This window comes from Adiantum capillus-veneris, chromosome 12, assembly GCF_014529385.1.
Source record: "Adiantum capillus-veneris isolate H3 chromosome 12, ASM1452938v2, whole genome shotgun sequence".
NCBI classification, from domain to species: Eukaryota; Viridiplantae; Streptophyta; class Polypodiopsida; order Polypodiales; family Pteridaceae; genus Adiantum; species Adiantum capillus-veneris.
This window is the reverse complement of record NC_140942.1, coordinates 56,059,730-56,079,506: the sequence shown is the minus strand read 5'-3', so window position 1 is coordinate 56,079,506 and position 19,777 is coordinate 56,059,730. Positions and strand designations below refer to the sequence as shown.

Sequence of the window (19,777 nt, the reverse complement as noted above, 5' to 3'; positions counted from 1 at the left end):
ACCAATATACACTTTGTTTACTGATGATACAACCTCTACTTTTAGCACTACTACAAAAAAATGCATTTGATAGGTAATTGCCCAAGGATGGAGTTTGCATGGACCCACAAACATGACTATGCACAAGCTACAACCTGCATGTAGCCCTAACCAAACCTTCCTTTGGAAACTTCGAACATTGTATCTTACCCAAAGTACAACCATCACAAACATGTTTGACAGGTGTTGAGGGAATTGCATATCATGGGTAAATCATAAAGAACCATTTTTCTTTGGAACCATCAACAACTATTTGAATATGGACCACAAGAAGGCTCCAAAATACGCAATGATGTTGATCTTTTCAATAAGCATCTCAAAGGCTCCAAAATACGCAATGATGTTGATCTTTTCAATTTGAGTTTTGACAAATGAGCCTTTGGATCTTGAATAGGATGCATCATTTGATTGGTACAATTGGCCCCATTTCTTGATTGGTACATCATCAAAAAAGAGCATATCATGTGAGGTAAGGTGCATATCCTAACCAAACCCAAAGCTTCCCTCATGGTAATCAAGTGCCTACTTTTCATAGCTAGTTGGGATTGATCATAATGCAAATCTCCCATAGAGTATATCTCCCTTTCTGCAAATGCCTAGGAAAACTCATCTACAGTTATCCTTGTATGCACATTCCTCATTGCTACCTTATTGATAGGTTGCATATAATGGATAAAGCATAAAGAGCCATTTATCTTTGGAACTGTGAAGAACCACCTATTTGAATACAAAGCACAAGAAGGTTCCATAATACCCTTCTTGATCTTTTCATTAAGCAACTCAATGAGTTTTAAAAAATGATCCTTTGAAACTAGAATAGGTAGCAAGTTCCAAGGTACAAGAGAGATAGTAAATAAATGAGAGCAAAGATTACTATAGGAGCAACAATGCAAGGATCAATACACCCTATCTCATGTGTCTCAAATGCAAAAAAGTTTGCATGTTTGACAATAATTTCTTCAAAGTATATTATTTCAGCCTTTGTTAAAATGTCATCATAACAAATCTTTAACTCCTTCAAAGAATCATATGTAAACTTATGCCCAATCTTAATCTAGTCTCAAAGACTAGGCTACAAAGCAACTTTCCCTATCTTATATTTGCAGTCTTGTGCTACAAATAATTCCTCTAGCTCCACTTTCTTTACCACAAAATTATACTGGTTTCAACTTGTACATCAAAACCTTGAGCATTTTTCAAATCTTCAATTACTTTGTACATTTATATGGAGAATATATTCACAACCTGATTCCCAACACACAAATCACAATTTACTAAAGACTTCAAGTCCTTTGTAGTATCCATAAATGAAAATCATCCTATTTTAACTCATGTAGAGACCCTAAACCTATATCTTGACTATCCTCATCTTCTTGAATAACCTTTAGATAAATAAATATTGGTACATAAAATGTAATATATAATTAAGTTATGGAATTATTTTTCATGAGATAGACACACATCAATGTTTTCAATTGAGTGATTGTAATGATGCACTTACACAAAAGACATTTAAATATAATCTCTAGATGCTATCTTGTTTTATTCTTGAAACACACCATGTAAGCACACACCTTTCTTACACGATATGCATTTTTAAAGCGTATGGGATGAGAGCGCAAAGGATTCCTACTGAGGATCAAGATAGGAGGAGCATCCCCCTCGTTTGGTGCCCAAAACCGTACTACACCAGTTTGCCATGCTTTCAAACATTGTATGAGCAAAGAAGCATGATAAGAGGAGGTGGGAAATGAAGCCCTCTTGTTTGGCGCTTGATTTAGCGTATCCCACCGATGCGGGATGCATAAAGGCACTTTGGTTGGCACAATCAAATATTGAAAGCTAGCACCATAGCAAATTTTCATGCGTAATGACGGTGGTTCTTGAAACCTTATCACACCGATGCGGCATGCGTAATGGAACATTGATTGGCACAATCAGATATTGATGTAGCTGCCATTACTGGGTTTCTCATTGCACTTAAGGCTGTTGGTCGGTAGCAAGCTTTTGCAGTGAGCTACACACATGCTGACTAGCAAGGTGAAGAAGAAAAATGCCCTCATCATCATCATCAAAAGCGCCACTAGACTTCTCTCTCTCTCTCTCTCTCTCTCTCTCTCTCTCTCTCTCTCTCTCTCTCTCTCTCCCCAACCCCCCCAACCCCCCTAGCTTAGTTTGTGTGTGCTAGCTAGCTTGTTTCTCTCAACGAATGAGGCCATATTGGTGAATGCATGCTTCACTTGCTTGACTTACGTTACGTGTAAAGGCCAAGCTGGTACGTTGCATCAATAAAAGAGACATGCCATGCCAACAAATTAATACAAATTTTTGACATTTGATAGGTCTGTTGTGATTGTTCCTACGACGTTAAAAAACTTCCTCCTCCTCCTCCTCCTCCTCCTCCTCCTCCTCTCTCTCTCTCTCTCTCTCTCTCTCACACACACACACACACACACACACACACACACTCACACACACACACACACATTGTTTGCCTTGATAAATCTCTCATATGTGCATGCGTGTGTCACTAGGGATCGATCCGAGGCATAATCAAAATTATGCAAAGCACCCTCATGAACAGAGGATCAGGATGCATCAAGGTGGCTCAGAGGCTGAGGCTCGCCCAACTCGTTGCTATAGCTTCTCCCATTTGCTCTCAGACTAAGTCTCTAGGCCTCATTTCGAGTGTTTGAAAATTGGAGACAAGCCAAGAAACAAGAACAAGAAGAGTGGGAGCACGAGTATAATAGTTTGTGAAGCCTCTTTGCTCGCTCACTCACTCTCTAGGCCTGGTATTTGTTGACCAATCGAGGGCTAAAGCAAAGCCGGCAACTTGCATGGGCCAAAAGAGGATGGATCATGGAGGTGGCCGTAGATCAAATCACCAGGGGTGAAACAACTGAGCTGGAGGAGATATTCTCAAAGATGAATAAAGGAGAGATGTAGTATGAGTGTTGAAGTTGAGGGTGGAGCAGATATGTATAGTAGAAGACTCTTATCTACTAGCCTATTCACAACAAGTTTTAGACTTTTTCTCACTTAGAAATACATGGTGTTAATTTTGACACTCACACTTTAAAGTGTGAATAACAATTTTCTCACTATATCAAAGTACAATTTATGATGTGAATAGTACTAAAAAAATGTTTATTATTGTCACACCCCCATTTCATAGTACTAAAAAAATGCATCACGGTTGTAAGTATAAAGAGAATAATTTTTAAGTTATTCTCTTCTTCATACGTCAAAATTATTTCTACTTTCAAGTTACTATAAAGAATTATTTGCACCTTGTTGTTCCAAGTTACTTAGTGCAAAATTTTCACAATGAAAAACATTCTTACACGTAGTTATAGTGTCTATCTTTTACACCATAGTTCTAATTGATAAATATGTTTATGAAAAAAGCTTTTTGAGTATGGTAAATTTATCCTTTTTACAAAAGCATAAAGATCCATATAGAAAATTTCACTACCAATAAAATATTGATAATAAAAGGAATCCCTTTTCAGAAAACATAATTGGGGGTGGGTGTGGGATCGAGGGGGGAGATCGGAAAAAGGGGGGGGGGGCACTGATCATGATGAAGCTTGATTAGCTTAATTCACAAACCAGCTCAAAGATTTCCTGAAAAAGATAGATCTACATTGAGGGTGCCACTAAATATCCAAGTTCAAATTCATTGTGGGTGTGGTGAAAAAGTAGAGACGAAGGAATATGGATTAAGCATATAGAATAATATTTTCAGTGGTTGTGGCCTTTGTGTGGAGGTGCAATGAAAATAATGAACTAGAAATTGACATTTCTTTACCTTTTAGATTTAAATGGCAAGTACGAACAATATGATACATGTTTTAGAAGCGTAGATTCTATACTACAAATAATGGGGGAGGGAATCCCCCCCCCCCCCCCAGACACGTGTCTGAAGCAAAACCCTCTGGCTTGTTGAGAGAAGGAGAGAACACAGAAGTAGAACCCCAAAGTGTGTAGAATACACACATGAGATGATGTATATATAGAGGGGACCTGGGTGCCATATATAGAGAAGCCATATATTGAGTAGCTTCACATATAAGCTCAACACCCCCGCTCAAATAAGGGTCCCTAACTGTGGATAAAAAAAACCCTTGGGGGATCAAGGGAAAAACCCACAGCTCTATATACACCCACCGTTATATTATAAAAATCATTGAATATACAAATGTTTACGAGGAGCTACATCACTCCTTTTACAATGAATGTTTTATGAGGAGTTACATTACTCCTATCCTATCAAATACAATAATGAATACAAAGGTTCAATAAAGAGGTGTAAAAGCTATCGATTAGCTTGTAATCAAAAGTGTCTCCGTGAATCTGCTGTGTAGCTTGTCATCAATATCGCATCACCAAACATGTCCTCATGTTGTCATCAATATGGCATCACCAAACATATCTTCATAAATCTTTTATTGTCACCAAGTTTGTCTTCATAAAATCAATTCTTTGATCAATCCTACATAGATCATAGACTCCAAAAAAAAAACATGTCATGAAAATTATTAGCATCGTTAATGAAATAGTTACGTTCACAATGCCATAAGAGATGGTTCGCGATGCCACTCTTTTCACAACATATATACGCACGACAACATATGGTACATAAAGTATAAACGTAAAAGTACAAAATGTGTGATTACGTGATGCAAATGATATGTGTATATACTACATAAAACAACATTTATCAATGTAGTGATCAATGAATACCATCAAAGTATTAATAAATGATCATGGTATCAACGAAAAGCATCATGATATCACCGAGAATAATCATTGTATCAACGAAACAACATCATGGCATCACCGAGAATAACCATGGTATCAACGAAACATCATCATGGCATCACCGAGAATAACCATGGTATCAATGAAACATCATCATGGCATCAAAGAGAATAACCAAGGTATCAACGAAACAACATCATGGTATCACCGAGAATAACCATGGTATCAACAAAAAATCATCATGGTATCAACAAAAATCACCATGGAATCAACGAACTATCATCATGGAATCACCGAGAATAACCATGGTATCAACGAAATATCATCATGGCACCACCGAGAATAACCATGGTATCAATGACATATCATCATGGTATCAACGAAAATCACCATGACCAAAGTATTAACAAAACATCATAATGGTACCATCAAAATCACTATGGTATCAATGAGAAATTATCAATAAAACGACGTAAACTATATCTCTAAAAGAATAATTATACGAGAATCAATGAACGAGTATATCTTATAACAAAAGATCATGTACCAACAGTAGCTCGATAGAATTTGGATGATCATCAACGGCTCGACTGAATCGGAACGATGTGTAACTGGCTTCTGCAACAAAGTTACGTCAGTAACAAATATATGATTGATGAAGAAAAATATAATTGAGAAGTTTTCAATTATGAAAAAAATCAAAAGCAAAAAGTAAAATTTTGATTTTCAAACATATTCGTAGTCCGAGACGATAACCCAAAATCGGTGCAGAATTTAGAGAAACTTTCTTCTGCAAAGTTATAGACCACATCGATTCCAATCCCCATCGCGGGTAGTTTCTTCTGCAAAGTTGTAGAACACATCGATTGCGGTCTCTCACGCGGGTAGTTTTTGCAAAATCGTTTTCAATAAGCAGAAAAATAAAAAAACAAAAAACGGAAATTGCTTTTTAGGTATGTACGCAGTCCGCAAACGATAACTCAAAATCGGTGCATAATTTATAAACACTTCCTTCTGCAAAGTTGTAGAACACATCGATTCCGGTCTCCTCTGTGGGTAGTTTCTGCAAAATCGTTTTCAATTAGTAGAAAAATCAAAAACAAAAAACGAAAGATGCTTTTCAAGTATGTACACAGTCCGCGAACGATAACTCAAAATCGGTGCAGAATTTGGAAAAACTTCCTTCTGCAAAGTTGTAGACCACATCAATTTCGGTCTCTCGTAGGGGTAGTTTTTGCAAAATCGTTTCCAATTAGCAGAAAAATCAAAACCGGCTACCATCCACTCATATGCCCATGTCGGTAGTGCCACACCGCACTGTCAACTTCTGTAGTTGCTGCACAAGATGAAGGTTGCGTGCTAACAGTACACAAGTAAAGTGTACCGACTTTTTCTCCCTTGGCAACCACCAAAGATCCCTTTGAGATCTTCCACCGTTTGTTTCCGAATGCAATGTTGTGACCTTCATCGTCCAATTGTCCTGAAGAGATCAAATTTTTGCGAAGAGAAGGAACATGCCTAACATCTTTAAGCTTCCATTCATTTCCGTTAGCAGTTTTGACAGAAACTGTACCTTTGTCGACAATCTCACAAGCTTCATTATCTCCCAAGTATACATACCCAAAATTACCTTTGGTGTAGTCTTGGAAATGTTGCTTGTGTGGTGTCGCATGGAATGAAGCCCCGGAATCTACTATCCAGGAATTAGACACATTGTCTAATGAGAGAATTAGAGCATCTTGCTCTACTTTACCTGCCACATTGGCCTCCGATGTTGGCTTGTTGTCTTGAGACTCTGTCTCCTTCTTATTCTTCGACCAACAATCCTTCTTGACGTGGCCCTTCTTGCCGTAGTTCCAACATTCAAGAACTGACTTTGTGCGTGACTTGCTCTGCCTTGAGCGATCACGACCCTTTTGGTTTTCGAACCTCTCCTTAGGCCTTCCTCTTGTTTCCACTGATAGTGAAGCACTTGATGATTCTCCTGTGCTTCTCCTTCTCATTTTCTCGCTTAGGAGAACACCCACAACATCATCAAACTTAAGAGTATTTGTGCAAGAGATAGAATTACTTACAGCCATCACAAGGCTGTCCCAACTATTCAGTAGAGATGATAGTATAAGGAGAGCTTGCACTTCATCATCAAAATTGATTTTCACTGATCGAAGTTGACTTATGTTTGTGTTAAAGTCATTTAGGTGTTCTGCAACTGAACCATTCTTTGCCATCTTTAGATTGAAAAAGCGCTTCATAAGAAATACCTTATTGGATACCGATGGTTTCTCGTAGAAGTCGTCAAGTGACTTCATCAATTCCTCCGTGGTCTTCATCTCCGAAACATTGAAGGCCACCGTTGACGCCAAGCTTAACCGGATTGTTCCTAGTGCCTTTCGATCAAGGACAATCCATGCTTCATCTGCCATTGTTGCGGGATTCTTCGCAAGACCGCCTAGTGGCAAATAGAGGTCCTTCTGGTAGAGATAGACTTCAATCTGCATCTTCCAATGTTGGTAGTTTTTGCTGTTGAACTTCTCAATCTTGAGCTTCCCTTCCTCCGCCATAACTCCCACTCAATTCAGGGAATCCTTTCCTTGAGATAATTTAGCTGCGAGTAAACCTTGCTCTAATACCAGTTGTTAGGAAATAAGACGTAGCTAAATAGATTTTTGAGTAGATTACTTAATGGAGAGAGATAGATTTCACACACAAGAGATTATAGAGTAGAGAGAGAGAGAGAACACACAATATACGTGGTTCACCCAATGTGGGCTACGTCCACGAGAAAGCAGCCACTCAATGGCTTTAGCACTTCAAAAGAAGAAGTAGTTTACAAAGGGATTAAACCCTTGATAGAGCTCCCGCCTTGCTTCACTCTCACCACCTCACACTCACCTTGTTGCATCAACTTCACACTATGAAATGTGTGTAGAAATGGCCTCCTTTTATAGGCCAAAAGGGCTGCCCTCTCTTATGAGAGACAGCCATGTGTAGCCGCCCTTGTGCAAATAAGTCCAAATCGGACCCTCCAATCCGCCCATGTGTGGCCACCCTTGAGAAGACAAGTCCACTTTTGAATTCGGCCACCGGACATTGAATTCACTTCCGACCACCGGCCACCGGCCATTGACTTCTGACCACTGGCCATTGGCCATTGACTACCGGCCACCGGCCAACCGACCGGTTGTTTTCCGACCACTTTCCGGCCGCCGTCCAGCCATAATATTCCGGCGAAAAAAAAAAGTCTCGGGGGCCTCTACCCCCGAGGCCTCTAAAGTTGCCCCTGATTCTTGTCCCTGAAAATTTTGGTTTCCGGTGAGTGATTTTCCTTCACGCACGATGGCTTCTCCTCATAATGGGGGGCTTACAAATGTGCGCTTTTACCACAGAAAATTACAAGGGTAAATCAGGCTCCATACTTAACAATCTCCCACTTGGAGACTGATCTCCAAACCAAACCCCAAACTGCTTTCCATTCTGGCTTCTTATCCTTGAATGCCGATTCAAGATGAGCAAAAGCTCAACTTCTCCTTGTTGACCACCTTTGTAAACATGTCTGCAGGATTTTCACTTGTATGCACCTTTCCTAGCTTTAGCTGTCCCTCTTCCAAGAGAGTGCGTATGAAGTGATATCTCACCTCAATGTGCTTTGTCCTTGAATGAAAGGCTAAGTTCTTCGCAAGATGGATAGCGCTTTGGCTATCACTGTACAAGACACAATTGTCTTGTTTGAATCCAAGCTCTTCTAAGAATTTGTGAAGCCAGAGAATTTCTTTGCTTGCCTCCGTCATTGCTACATACTCTACTTCTGTGGTAGAAAGTGAAACCACTTTCTGCAGCTTTGAAGCCCAGCTTACTGCTGTGCCTCCAACCGTGAACACATAGCCAGTAGTGATCCTTCGAGTATCTTTGTCACCTGCGATATCTACATCAGCATACCCTTCTAGAAAAATATCAGTTCCTCCAAAATACAAAGCATTTGTTGTTTTCCCTTTTAGATACTTAAGTATCCACTTCACAGCTTGCCAATTCTCTTTACCTGGGTTGTCCATGAACCTACTCACAACTCCCACTGCATGTGCAATGTCTGGCCTTGTCCAGACCATAGCATACATTAGAGAACCTACGGTTGTAGCATATGGAACTTTAGACACATAGGCTATCTCCTCTTGTGTCTTTGGACACATATCCTTCGTTAGTTTAAAATGACCAGCCAAAGGTGTAGAAACTGGTTTTGCATTTTGCATTGCAAACCTTTCTAGTACCTTCTTGATGTAATCTTCTTGAGATAGCTTTAATGTCTTCTTCGTCCTGTCCCTTGATATTTTCATACCAAGTATCCTCTTTGCAGCACCTAAATCTTTCATTGAAAAAGATTTGGTCAGCTCCTCTTTTAGGTCTTTGATGTCCTGCATGTTAGCACTTGCAATCAACATGTCATCAACATACAACATTAGGATGATGAATTTTCCATCTTTCAAATTCTTTGTGTAGACGCAATGATCCAAGTTGCATCTTGTGAATCCATGATCCAACATCCATCGATCAAACTTCAAGTACCATTGTCTTGATGCTTGCTTTAAACCATACAAGCTCTTCTTTAATCTGCAAACCATTTTCTCCTTACTTTTTACTTCATACCCCTTTGGTTGAAGCATGTAGATTTCCTCCTCTAAGTCACCGTGAGGGAATGCCATATTTACATCCATTTGCTCGAGATTTAGATCATGAGCAGCCACAAGGCTTAATAAAAGCCTAATTGAGTTCATTTTTACAACAGGAGAAAATATTTCATTGAAGTCAATACCTTTCTTTTGAGAAAAACCTTTTACCACAAGCCTAGACTTGTACCTTTTCTTCCCACCTTCTTCTTCCTTCAGCTTGTATACCCATTTGTTTTGAAGTGCCTGCTTACCTTTAGGCAACTCAACCAACTCCCATGTTTGGTTGCGATATAATGAGTCCATCTCCACTTGCATGCTCTTCGTCCATTCTTCTTTGGATTCATGTTGCATAGCTTTTTCGTATGATTCTGGAGGTATACTTGCTCTTGTAGATCTTCGGGGAATAGGTTGAGCCTCCTCATTTGGTTGACGTTGTTGCACATTGTCACCATTTGCAGTCCTTGAGTCTTCACCGTCCTCAAGCTCCATGTACTCATCACCTGTTTCTTTTGTTTGTTTTCTTTCCAAGTAATCTTTGTACATATTTTGTTCGTTAAAAATTACATCCCTCTAAAGTTGCCCCTGATTCTTGTCCGTGAAAATTTTGGTTTCCGTTGATTGATTTTCCTTCACGCACGATGGCTTCTCCTCATAATGGTGGCCTTACAAATGTGCGCTTTTACCACAAAAAATTACAAGGTTAAATCAGGCTCCATACGTAACAAGATTCTCGAGAGTGTGAAGGCAAAGGATGCAAGAGGAAATAAAACAAGTACGAAAAGCTAAAACAGAAACAAAATCAACAAAAACTCAAAAATCAAAACAAGAAATAACAAAAGACCTAGAGTGGACAAAATTGGAGCGTAAAAAGAAATACCAAGAACTAAAACGGTCATTACGAGAGGGAGAAAGTGATGGTAAGGAGAATTCAGACAAAGGAAACATGAATTTACCATCACACTATCGAAAATTCACCATCCAAGACAAAAGAATCATAATGACACCACCAATCAGGGAAAGAATAAACCAGGAATCTTACGATGGGCCGAAAAATGCAAAACGGATAGACCTCGTTGAACCAGGTGAAAAGCCCTAGCCGGTCTATATCGCAAGTAATTTAGATCTTGAAGAATAAGGACAACTAACACAACTTCTCAAGAAGTATAAAGATGTGTTTTCATGGTTCTACAAAGACCACAAAGGAGTTGATCCATCGATATGCCAATATACAATTCCTTTGAAATTAGATGCCAAACCCAGCAAACAGCGTCCTTATACATATAATGACACATTTGCTAAAAAAATCAAAGAGGAGATTGACAAGCTGATGGATGCTGAATTCATCTATGAAATCAAGCATACAGATTGGGTGTCACCCATTGTGGTTGTCCCAAAGAAGAACAGAAAGCTGCGAGTGTGTGTGAACCTCAAAAAAGTAAATGCAGCCACCATAAGGGATAATTATCCCTTGCCGATCAGAGAACATGTACTTGAAAGGGTGCCCGGGAAACGGGCTTATTCCTTTCTAGATGGATTTTCAAGGTATAACCAACCTACAATTGCAATAGAGGATCAACACAAAACAACGTTTATCACAAAATGGGGAATATATCGTATAGAGTTATGCCTTTTGGCTTAACCAATGCACCAGCTACCTTTTAGAGGTTAATGACGCATGCGTTCAAAGAATACCTGAGAATATTCTTAGAAATATATATGGATGATCTTTGTGTACACTCTCTTCTACGAGAAGAACATATAGACCATTTACAAAAGGTATTTGAGAAGTGTAGAGCATATCAAATCTGTCTTAACCCGGATGGTGCATTTTTATGGCTAGTCAAGGCCGCATGTTAGGACACATTGTCTCAAGAAATGGCATAACCACTGACCTAGATTGGTTCTCAACCATGGCGAGGAATTTTTTGGAATGTCGAAACGACTTCTTCCTTACGCTTAAGGAGATAGACCCACACCTTTCTGGTAGAATCATCTATGAACGTGAGAAAGTAGTTTGCCTCCCCTAGAGTTTTATGTGGCATTGGACCACACAAATCACTGTGCACCAAGTCTAGAGGTTCGCCTATTTTCTTATTCAATGGACAAGATGTCAATCTAGTCTGTTTTCCATATAGACAATGCTCACACATTGGAAAGTCCGTGTAATCTAACACAGGTAAGTAGCCAAAACGCTGAAGTGTTTTCATTCCCTTTTGGCTAATATGCCCTAGCCGGCTATGCCACAACTCAGGAGATGGCAGCTCCGCAACATACATAGAGTGTTTGTCGACACTCAAAACAAACAAAGAGTACACGGATCCGTTTTTATTGCCTTTCATCATGATAAGGTTGTTCTTGCGGATCATCCAAGAACGATTACCAAAACCTATAGTGTAGCCAAGATCATCCAATTTCCCTATAGAAAGCAAGCTTTTCGTAAGCTTGGGCACATGTCTAACATTCTACAACACAAAAGTAGTGCCATTATGCATCTGAAGCTTCATATCACCAATGCCAATAATGTCAAGCTCATACGAATTACCAAGCTTGACTATTCCAGGCATGGATGCATAAGAGGAAAACCACTCTCTATGCGGTGTGACATGAAAACTTGCACCAGAATCAAGGATCCAATTCTGTGCTTAACCCTCATCCTGTGCAACCAAAGCATCTGGAGTGAGATCGGAAGTGAAAATGAGAACATCTGAGGCATCTGCTGTCACCTCGGGATGAATCTCTGTGGGCATAATGAGCATCATTGGAAGAGGAGCATCCTCTACTGCAGTGATAGGTATGGGAGACTCAACAATATTGAGCTCCTCAATCTTTACTGTACTTTTGCCTTTGCAAAAATTATCCTTTTTCATGTTTTTCTGATCTCTTAGGAAACTACGACAATCCTTTTTGTAATGACCCTTCTTGTGGCAATAGTAACACTCGACATTTCTGGCATTGCGGTTTCTACTTTGGTTCCTGTGTCTGCTAGGACTACAAGGATTTCTCTCTCTACTTTTGCTTTTGTATTTGTTCCTGTCACGGCCTCTTGCCTTTGTTGAACTGCCAGCCATATATGCATCTCCATGACTAGCATTATCGAGAGATTTATGACGAATCTCTTCAGTGAGCAACGCATCTGTGACAACATTGAACTCTAACTTGCCATTCGGAGCTGAATTGCTAATGGCTATGCAAAAGATATCCCATGAACTGGGTAGAGAGCATAACAAGAATATAGACTTGAGTTCATCGTCAAACTCCTTAAAGCCCTGAGATGTCAGGTGACTGAACAATGAGTTGAACTCATTTAAATGACTAGAAACTATCCTACCTTCTTTCATGTTGAGCTTCATAAGCTTCTTCATGAGAAAAACTTTGTTGGATGCACTTTTGCTCTCCCATGCTGAACATAATCTATCCCAAAGTTCTTTGGTTGTTTTCTTCCCGATGATAGTGAAGAAGGCTGACTTGGCTAGATGTAGACGTATTGTAGCCATGGCTTTTGTGTCCAAAAGCTCCCATTGAGCTTGTGTATAATCATCATACTTTACGTGCTCTTTCAACGGTTCTGAGAGGCCTTTGTTTATCAAAACATCTTTCATGCGCTCTTTCCACATGGTGAAGTTGCTGCCATCGAACTTCCGAATGAAATACTCCTCCTTTTCTGAAGAAGAAGCATCGCTAATAAGAGGGTTTGAGAGGTGCCAAACTATGGCGAGATGCTGTAGAAATTTGGGCAGAGTAACCTTTGTATCGGGAGTAAAATCTCAACCGAAATAGACTCAAAAGTGCCAACTATGGAAATCACAACTCGCAGGAAGTAAATCCGGCAGAGTTTCCTTTGTATGAGGAGTCAAAACTCAACTCAAAATGAATATAAATGTGCCATCTGCACTAACTGGGCATCTCTTGCACAAAACAACTACTATGTGAGTGCCAACTCGGCGTCAAAAGCATAAATACCCATCCAGATACATATCCTATGGCGAGGGTACCGAAAAGGGGAACTCCAGCTACCTGTATCACCGAAAGTGTCTCAACATTCGAGCACACCCCATCTCAAAGAAAACCTCATGCTATCGACCCTCCAAAGGCTAATGCAGACACAAATGGACCAGCCACAACCTCAGAAAGGGCTCTTCCGGTCCGAGTCTCAGAAACGGCCGGGAAAAACTGCCAAAATAGCGAAAAATGGCTCCACACGTAGTACAGTGGGCAGTGTCCGCAACTCAATGTACATGAGTAAAATCGCGCTCAAACATGCGCCAAGAACTGTTGCATGCAGTGAAAGTGATCCCTGCGGGGATATCTGCTCTCAAAAGAGCTCAGTAGAACTAGGTATGCTCACAACAAAATGCATTTGTCAATGCATGTGTCCGCAGAGAATTTGCTGTCGAAATGACTGCCAAATCGCCTGTGAAAGCGCTGTGTCTGGTAACCTAGAGAATCTGTGAGTGAATGGGCTGAAAAACCCCCCTGTAACCTGTAACCTGCGTGTCTGTGTCACTATGTGCCGATTTCTGCCGTCGGGCAGAAATATACTAGTCGAATAGCCGCCAAAGGTGTCGTATTTGTAAACTATTGTACAGGGTGATCGGTGCGCTCAGTGCCGATGCCGGGTGTCACTCCTCTATGATTGAGGTACCTCACATGTGCATGTCGCAAGCATGGTCGTCGATCGCAGGAACACGCTCGTTAGGGAAAAACACCCGGTGTCTAGGTCGGATGTCGGAGATCCGCCGCAATGAGCAATGTCGAGCCGGTGCGCATGAGCGGTGTCGATGTTGATGTTGCCTTCCGCCCCCGGGTGGAAGTGGCTAGTCGCGTAGCTGTAAAATGCGAATGCTCGAGCGATCAATACCAAGTCGGGTCGGTATCGATCGCAGATTTTGCTCGATTTGTGAAGAGTGCTAGCAAAATTTTTCGGACTCGGTTGCTTTAGCTCGCTCGCAAGCACCGTGTCAAGCTCTCTCTCTCTCACTCTCTCTATCTCACAAGCTGCAAATTTCAGAGAATCTTTCTTTTCACGAGCTCGAGAAGAGGAGTTGGGGGTCGGAGCATCAAAAAATTGGGATTTGACGGGGGCTCTGTGTGGGAATGAACCCTTGCACACAAAGAAGTTTTTATGGCTTTAAAAAAAATCAATTTTTTTTTATCTTTACTGCTGCTGAGTCTGTGCGAGCGCTGACAAGCAAGCACACACAATGAGTGTGTGTGTGCATTGTGTGTGTGTGTGTGTGTGTGTGTGTGTAACAAACCACAAGCTTGCCAATTTCCTGCTCGTCAACACACTCCAGCGCTGCCAAATGCAATCAGTTGCCTCCTTGAGCACTGAGACTTGAGTGTGTGTGTGCTAAAACACACAACCAAGCTCCTGGTTCATTCCATTTTAGTGCTGAAGCTTTCCTTGCCCCCTTCTAATCGCTCTTTGAGTGCCTGACTGTCGATTTGCTACCCGCCAAATAATCAATGCCTTCGATTGTATTGTAGGCTCACGAGCACGTCGGGCTCCTGCTCGGTGTCGATACCTGGCTGGTTCGGCTTGCACACACTCTCTCTCCTATGAGCTTCCAACTCACTGCAATCCTATATGATGATGCTCTAGTGTTTGGATTTACTAAATTCTCCCCTTATCACTGTTTGCTAATTCCCTCCAAGCTCCTATGGAGCCTCGATTCGACTTCCCCTAATTGCTCCTTGCTTGTCACATTGCTGCCCTCGACGCTGAGTGTGTTTGTGTACACACACTCGTAAGCTTTGCAATGCTCTCACACCAAGATCCACTCTCTGTGTCGACCTTGGTCTCGATTTGACCTGCAGCTTCTGCTTGGACTATCCCTTCTGAGAACCTAAGAACTTGCTCTCGATTCTCTCAATTCCTCGAACCACTTGATGCTCAAGTCTGCAAGGCTCTCTTCCAAGACAAGCTTTGCAAACATAGATTTGCCAAATTTCCTGCAGAGCTTCAAAAATCCCAAGACTCCCTCTCCGATGGAGTTGTTGCACACATCATGATGCCAGGAACCATTGACCTTGCCCTATCTCTCTTATCCGTGCCGGATCCGCTGTCACCGCCAAGCTCAAGCACAAGCTCCGAGCTCCGCCATAGTCGGTGAGCTCTACCGCTTCCGAGTTGATCGTCGAAGAGCGGTCGTGCATGCGGTTCATCGTCGCAGCTCTGATACCAATTGTTGTGCGCGTGTACGGAATGTGTGCAAAAGAGGAGAAGAAGAGAATGGGGAAGGGGATGAAGCACAGTACACAGCAAGTTTGGGTTTAATGGAGAGGAAAGTGATAAAGTGGTCAACTCTCTCCCTTTCTCTCCCTATATTCATTTTAGGTGAAAGTGTAAATAGGGGCGGTTTCCCACGGCCACCTGGCCCACACCCCAACATGTATGCAGTCATTGCACAACCTCTTTATCGCTTATTAGTCAGTTTCGACTGGACTGAGGAGTGTGAAACTTCATTCCAAAAGCTTAAGGAAGACCTTGTATCAGCACCGATACTTAAGGCACCAGATTGGAAAAAGATATTCTATGTTCACATTGATGCATCCCTGTATGCAATCGGGATTATTTTGGCTCAACCTGGAGACGGAACAATGGATTTCCCAGTTTGTTATACAAGCCGATAGATAAACACTGCAGAAAAGAACTCCAAACCACTGAAAGAGAGTGGTTAGGAATGATTTATGCTGTAAATAAATTTTGGCATTATTTGCTTGCAAACAAATTTGTGTTCTTCACAGATCATCAAGCTCTTTTGTATCTGGTAAACCATGCAATACTGGGAGAATTGTACGCTGGTTTATTATATCACTAGAGTTTGATTTCAAAGTGGTAGTCAAAAAGGGTAAAACTCATCTACGGGCGGATCATCTTTCAAGGCTGTAAAACGGGGAAGCTCTTGAAGGAGCTGATGATGACATTCCTGGTGCGTATCTTTTCAATATTGAAATGATACCCAAATGGTCTCAAAAAATTGTTAGCATTCTTTCCTTTGGAGGTAGGTTTGATAACAAGGAGGACGAATTTAAACAGTAAACAATTCAACAAACAAAAAAATTCCAGTTGATTGCAGCACGACTGTATCATCTAGGATCGGACCAAATTCTATAATTATGTATAAATTCGGAGGAATTCAAGTGTTACCTTGAAGAAGCACACTTCCAGGATTGTGAATTTCATTGTTCATCACAACGAAAACACACAAGAGACTGAAACAATTAGGGATTTATTGGCCAACTATGTATGCTGACACACATGCTTATGTTAACAATTGTACTATATGTAGTGCCAAACGACCAGTGGATCAAGCGACATTGTTTTAACTAAACATTGCAGCTGCATGGAGTCAATATATCTTTGATTTATTAACCACAAGGACGTTTCCTGAAAACATAACAAAAGCACGAAAAAGGGCTACAGAGTTGGAGGCTCGCGACTATAATTTAATTGGGAACCAACTCTATAAGCAAGGAAAGGACAATCAACTTAGAGTCTGTGCAAGTGAAAGTGAATACTTGCTGATTCTAGAACATACACATGGAGGCATAAGTGGAGGCCATTTTTCAAGCGATAAGACGACAAAAATTGTCCCGCAGGAATATGGTGGCCAACATTGCATATGGATGCTGAGGAGTTTGTAAAGCGTTGTGACGCATGTCAGCGCACCAAGGTGCTGATAAAGAGAGATGAAATGCCACTACGGCCAATGATGGGAGCAAGGGCATTTGCAAAATGGGGCATTGATTTTGTGGGGACTATTTCACCCCCTACATATCGCACCCATACCCAGTATATCATTGTGGCTACAGACTATCTCAAAAAATGGGCGGAAGCTAAGGCATCAAAAAGCAGACGCACGAACCACTTCAAAATTTTTGTATGAGAATGTCTTTGTACGATACGGATTACCAATAGAAATTGTCAATGATCGATGAACACATTTTCTTAATGAAGTCATTGAATATATGCTAGAGAAATTCATGGTCATACATAGAAAATCTGCTCCATATCATCCACAGGAAAATGGACAAGTTGAGGCCACAAATAAAACACTATGCACGGTTCTCACTAAAATTGTATCAGAGTCAAGGAAAGATTGGGATCATCAGTTACACTCAACACTATGGGCATACAGGGTAGCATACAAAACATCAATAGAAATAACACCGTACAACATGGTGTTTGGCCTAAATGCTATATTACCCATAGAGTTTTTAATTCCAACTCTACGAGTAGCAAAACGCTTAGAATGGACAGAGCATGAGATCTCTTCAAGAATAGATGGTCTTGAAAAGCTAGATGAACTTCGCTTACGAGTTGTAGCTTCGATCTATGCTAAAATGAGAAGACAAAAATAATTTGTTGACAAGCATGTGCGCACAAAAGAGTTCAAAACAGGTGATTATGTACTTGTTTATACCTTGAAGAAACATGCCAAGAAACTTAAAAAGCGAGGGATGGGACCCTTTGTGATTAGTGACCTATCACAAAGTGGAGCTGTCAAGCTTGCTACATTAGTAGGTGAAGGAATGCAAAATTGGATTAGTGGGTGTCGATTAAAGAAATATCATTTACCACTAACACAGGATATGCTTGAACAAATCCATCAAGAAAAACAACGGACGAAGGAGAAACAGAGGGTACAAGAAGAAGCTCAAGCAGAAGCAAAATAACGCATTGCAAAAAGACGGCTTCTATAACAACAACAACAGTGTGGCTCACCTTTTCAAATGAATGCTATTCGACTAACGAATTTTGATGAAGACATAGTTGATGAAGACACAGTGGAGCAATCAAGTTGAATCGATGGCATTGCTTGATTCTGGAGCTCAAGCAAATCTAATCTCTTACAGATTATACAAACAACTCAATGTGCGCTCCTTGCCGCACTGTCGAAGCAAGGGACTTGCCAATACACCGTATGCGAGCCACAAACGGCTCCAAGCACACAACAAGCTTAAACTAGCAAGCTCAAGAAAACAAAGGGTGTGTCACTCACCGCTCTACGCTCGCCTTCGTGGTGGATTCCTCGCCGCGATGAAGAAGAAGCTGCAGTCGTGCCGCGCTCAACCGCTTCGCCGCCGTCGTGCCTTCGTAATGCTCGATCGCACACACACTCTCCCTCTCTCTCTCTCTCTCTCTCACACACACAAGGAGGTGAAGAAGAAGAAGAAGATGGAGATGGAGCAAGAGCACTCTTCAATTGCACAAATGAGAGAATGAGTAAAAATTAGGTTTAGTTGGCTTTTATAGGAGCTCACCCCATTCACACTTGGGCGCCCATGCTTAACCAACTAATCCCTTGAATGTCCAAGTTAAAGTGCGCCTCTCATCGACGATCACTCTACCTTTCCCTATTGGTCCGACAAGCCCGGTACCTGACTCTACCAAATACATAATACACGTCCGTCGTAGGTGATGGGGTGTCCGTGAGCCGTGAGGGTTAACATGCCCCCCTTCCTGATGTAGATTCCGTCCTCGGAAGCTATTGAGTTGAAGCTGGGTCGTCGAGGTGGAAGAGCATTTGAGATGAATGTCCTTAGCCTTCTTCAGTCACTGCAAAATCAAACAACATTGGCACAGTAATTGCATTCTCTTAAAAAGCATATGCAGTTTTAGATAGAAAAATTGATTGGTCAAAGAATTTCAAACAATTTGTTAGCAATGAACATTAAATTGCAATGTAATCAAATGCATAAACAGATGTAAAGGTAAAAAATTAAACAAGTCTGGGGTCACTAATTTGACAGTCGAAAAGCACTAGAGATCGAATATTAATACCATGGGTAAGCTTCTTAACTTTCTGTGGTCAATTAAGTTGTTTAATCGCGAGAGCCAAGTATTCATGTTCGAGGGCTGACTAGAGGCTATATCTAGAAAACCTTGTAGTTAAGCTACCATAAAAGGAATTTCTCATGAAATCATCGCCTGACTGATTACTTTTTCTTTGACCCCCCAAGGTCTTTTCACACTGATTCAATTTTGATGTGTGTGCTTATTTTGTATGCCTTGGGTTTTTTGCTTTTCAAGGAAAAGCGCCCACACTGGGAACCTCTAGGGCTCTAGTACCATAGGCGATACATGTGAGTGAAGTACCAAATCAAGCTGAGATTTCGCTTCCAGCTTAAAATTTTACATTGTGGCACTTTGATTTTTTGTTTGTTCATTTTCATCATTTTAATTTTGTAACTTTGGGAGGTCATATAACACTGTTACATTCCCCAGGTATCTATGGTTGCAGCTAGGTGTACCCAATCCACATTGTCCGACTCAGTCATCCCAGGTAGGATATCCATATAAGGAG

At 41.0% G+C, this 19,777-nt stretch overlaps 1 protein-coding gene across 1 annotated transcript in view; it reads right to left on the bottom strand.

Annotated features, from left to right (window-relative positions):
• LOC147445777 (uncharacterized) overlaps positions 1–15,632 on the bottom strand; it is a 139,149-nt gene extending 123,517 nt beyond the window's left edge. Inside the window, exon 1 of the mRNA XM_086524629.1 lies at positions 15,497–15,632. Coding sequence (XP_086380755.1) covers positions 15,497–15,632 — 136 coding nt within the window. The remainder of the gene's footprint in view (positions 1–15,496) is intronic.
• Positions 15,633–19,777: the final 4,145 nt, after the last annotated feature.